The sequence below is a fragment of the Polyergus mexicanus genome, unplaced genomic scaffold (assembly GCF_030449975.1).
Source record: "Polyergus mexicanus isolate NDT 795.1 unplaced genomic scaffold, iyPolMexi1.0 SCAF_6, whole genome shotgun sequence".
Classification (NCBI taxonomy): Eukaryota; Metazoa; Arthropoda; class Insecta; order Hymenoptera; family Formicidae; genus Polyergus; species Polyergus mexicanus.
The window spans coordinates 6326216-6329312 of NW_027223326.1; the positions used below are offsets into that span (position 1 = coordinate 6326216).

Consider the following 3097-nt stretch of genomic DNA (forward strand, 5'->3'; position numbering starts at 1 on the left):
TAGATAGCCAAGAAGCAAAACTCTGACAAAAATAAATATTGGAATGTAAATCAAATGTAAGGAAAAAGTGACAGAAGCGTAAACGAAGCTTCTAGAAGACAAAAATTAAAACAACGAAACGTAAAAAAAACGCTTCTTTTACGTTTCGTTGTTTCAATTTTTGTCTCCTAGAAGCTTGGTTTACGTTTCTGTCACTCTCTCCTTACATTTGATTTAAGCTCCTTTGACTTAACTAAAACAATTTATGACAGATAAATTAATTATTTCAACAGTAATATAAAAGTTAATTATTATATTTTATATATATATAAAATATAATAATTAACTTTTATATTACTGTTGAAATAATTAATTTATCTGTCATAAACTGTTCTAGTTCGCCGGCCGCTTGCCACCGCTGCAATATCGCGTCACTGATCTGTCTATTAATCTCATGTTTATTCTCATCATTTCATCTCTCACACTGTCACACTCGTCTCGCGGTCATTTAGTCCGGATTTGCACCTAGGAGCAAAGTCTATCGACAAAATTGGATATATTTAGTCTGGACTCAAACCAGGGGCATAGTCTGTCGACAAAATCGGATATATTTAGTCTGGACTCAAACCAGGGGCATAGTCTGTCGACAAAATCGGATATATTTAGTCTGGACTCAAACCAGGGGCATAGTGTGTCGGTAAGGGGCATAGTGTGTCGATAATCTGAGCACGGAAATGGCAGTCTCGCCTTAACCTAGGCCATTGGCTATCTGTCTATTCATCTGTGATGACGTCATGATTGCGTTTGATAGCGCTACCAGCTAGCTCCGCGAACAGCCGATAGCGCTAAATAACGCGAACGCACCCTATATAGGTGATCGCAACGCTCAGTCTATTCTATATGTCTATGGTTTATGTAGATCCTAGATTAGATGGTATTTTAAAATTTATTAAATGTTGTATTATTATATTAAAAACGCCGCAAAATATTTTGAAATTTTTGCCATGATTATGATGTCCAATTAATTATATATTCTTAATATGACATCATTGGTAGGACATAGATTTTTCATAAAATTATGCAGGAGTAATTTGTCATCGCGAATTATCACTGCAAAATTCGGCAGTGTTGCTGTCGAGGAAAATGCGAGAAATGTCATTCCGGCTTCGCAGCCAGGAAAAATTCAAGCTGCATTATTGAAAGATTTCTCCAGGCCTCTCGTTATAGAGAATCTGGAGCCGCCAAAGAATGTACAGGCGAATGAAGTAAGTAAAAAAAGTAAAAAAAAAAAAAAAAAAATATTGCAGAATTATATATACAATTTATTATTTATATTTACAATTTATTATTTATATTTATAAATAAAACAATATAACAATATCAAAAGACTATATCGAATAATAATAGCAATTTATTTTCATAGGTTCTCATCGATGTTCATTATTGCGCTTTAAACACTTCTGATGCACTGCTCAGTAAAAATTTGTATACATTTGAACCAAAATTACCAACCATTCTTGGTTACGAAGTTGTTGGAAAACTGATTGAAGTTGGCACGGAGGCAGAAAAGAATGGCTATAAAATTGGTGATAAAGTTATTACTCTTAATAAGGAAAGATATGGAGGTTTGGCCGAAAGATGTCTGGCAGAAATTGGGGTAAACTATGTTTAAAATATGGATTTTTGTCTGTAATTTTTTTTTAACACAATATTACCAATAACAATGCATCTTATTTAGGATATATGGAAAGTATCATCAGTGATCAATTCTGTAGATGCTGTGAGCATTTTAGACAGCTATATTACTGCTCTAATTGCGCTAGAGAGAAAAGTCAATATAGACGAGGATGATATGATCTTAATAAACGTTGGTATAAGTGGAATTGGCTTGGCAGCAATAGATCTTGCAACAAATGTTTATAGAGCAAAGGTATATTTGTTATAATTACAATTTATTTTATAATTACACTTTATAAAATATTCTATTACTTTTAAATTACCTAGGTTATTGGGGTATGCGCGACTGAAGATGGAGCGGATCTGGCTCGGAAGAAAGGAGCATTCGCATCCCTGAAATACAAAGATAAGAAATTATTAAAGCAAATAGAGGGAATCGCCGCCGAACGAGACATCACAGCTATCTTTGATGATGTAGATGGAGAATATTTCAAGAAGGTGTTGGATTGGTGAGTTTTTAAAGACATCAGTCAATAGATTTTTAGATGTAGAGAAAAACTGCATGTCTGGATTTCCATGTCAGGTAAGACACACTGGTGAGACATGTAATATTTTTAGCTTTACCAGTGTCTATAAAGATGCAACATTAAAGGACTTGCTGCGCGATGACAATTTCGCTGTGGTGGTGCATCATTTGTCTCGTGAAGGTATAAATCTATATTTTTTTAAGAAATCATAATCAACATTGGACGGTTCACTCACTTGTAGCCTCTGTCACGAAGGGCGCGTAATCGTAGCTGGCACGGCGACAATCGTGACGAATGCTCATTCCGAGGTGCAAAAAGGTTCCTTCAGCGTTACAGGTTTTAATCTCGCAGAATATAGAAAGAGAAAGCCTGACGTATATCGGTATGCTGTATGTTTATAGCTCCTCTCTTTTATTTCCATAAATAAAAGTTTAATTATTTTATTTAAAATTAGCCAAGCAGGAGATGAGGTTCTACAATTCCTTGAAGAAGGGCTTATTAGGCCATCTTGCTCATTGATTGTTGGCTTGCATAAAATCAATGATGCTTTGCAGTTTGTTTCCGAAAGTAAATCTTTGGGAAAAGTAAGTGATAGATAGGATCCGAAAATTTTTTGGCTATTTTCTATATATTAAGAATTTCTTATAATAGACAATTCTTATAATAAACAATGTTATAATATTACATAAATTATGTATAAAATTCACAGGTTGTAATCGACATCAGGAACAAGGAAGCTGAAGCAGTAAAAGTGACAAAATAAATAAATTTGTATGTGCACAGTAATATATATTTTCACAAAGTATTATATTACAAGATAAATGTTATATAAATAGAAAATGTTAATATGATTAAGGTCGCGTTAATAAAATTTTCTTTTCTAATTTGTGCATTATACTCAGCAAATAAAATCT

The 3097-nt window shown here is 33.5% G+C and overlaps 1 protein-coding gene across 1 annotated transcript; it reads left to right on the top strand.

The window, feature by feature from the left end:
- The first annotated feature begins 896 nt into the window (after positions 1-896).
- Positions 897-3097, top strand: LOC138933955 (quinone oxidoreductase-like protein 2). The gene is made up of 8 exons (XM_070297253.1): positions 897-1244; positions 1403-1636; positions 1718-1909; positions 1984-2165; positions 2275-2363; positions 2439-2565; positions 2638-2767; positions 2893-3097. The coding sequence occupies exons 1-8, from the start codon at positions 1020-1022 to the stop codon at positions 2944-2946; spliced, it is 1233 nt and encodes a 410-aa protein (XP_070153354.1). The 5' UTR covers positions 897-1019; the 3' UTR covers positions 2947-3097.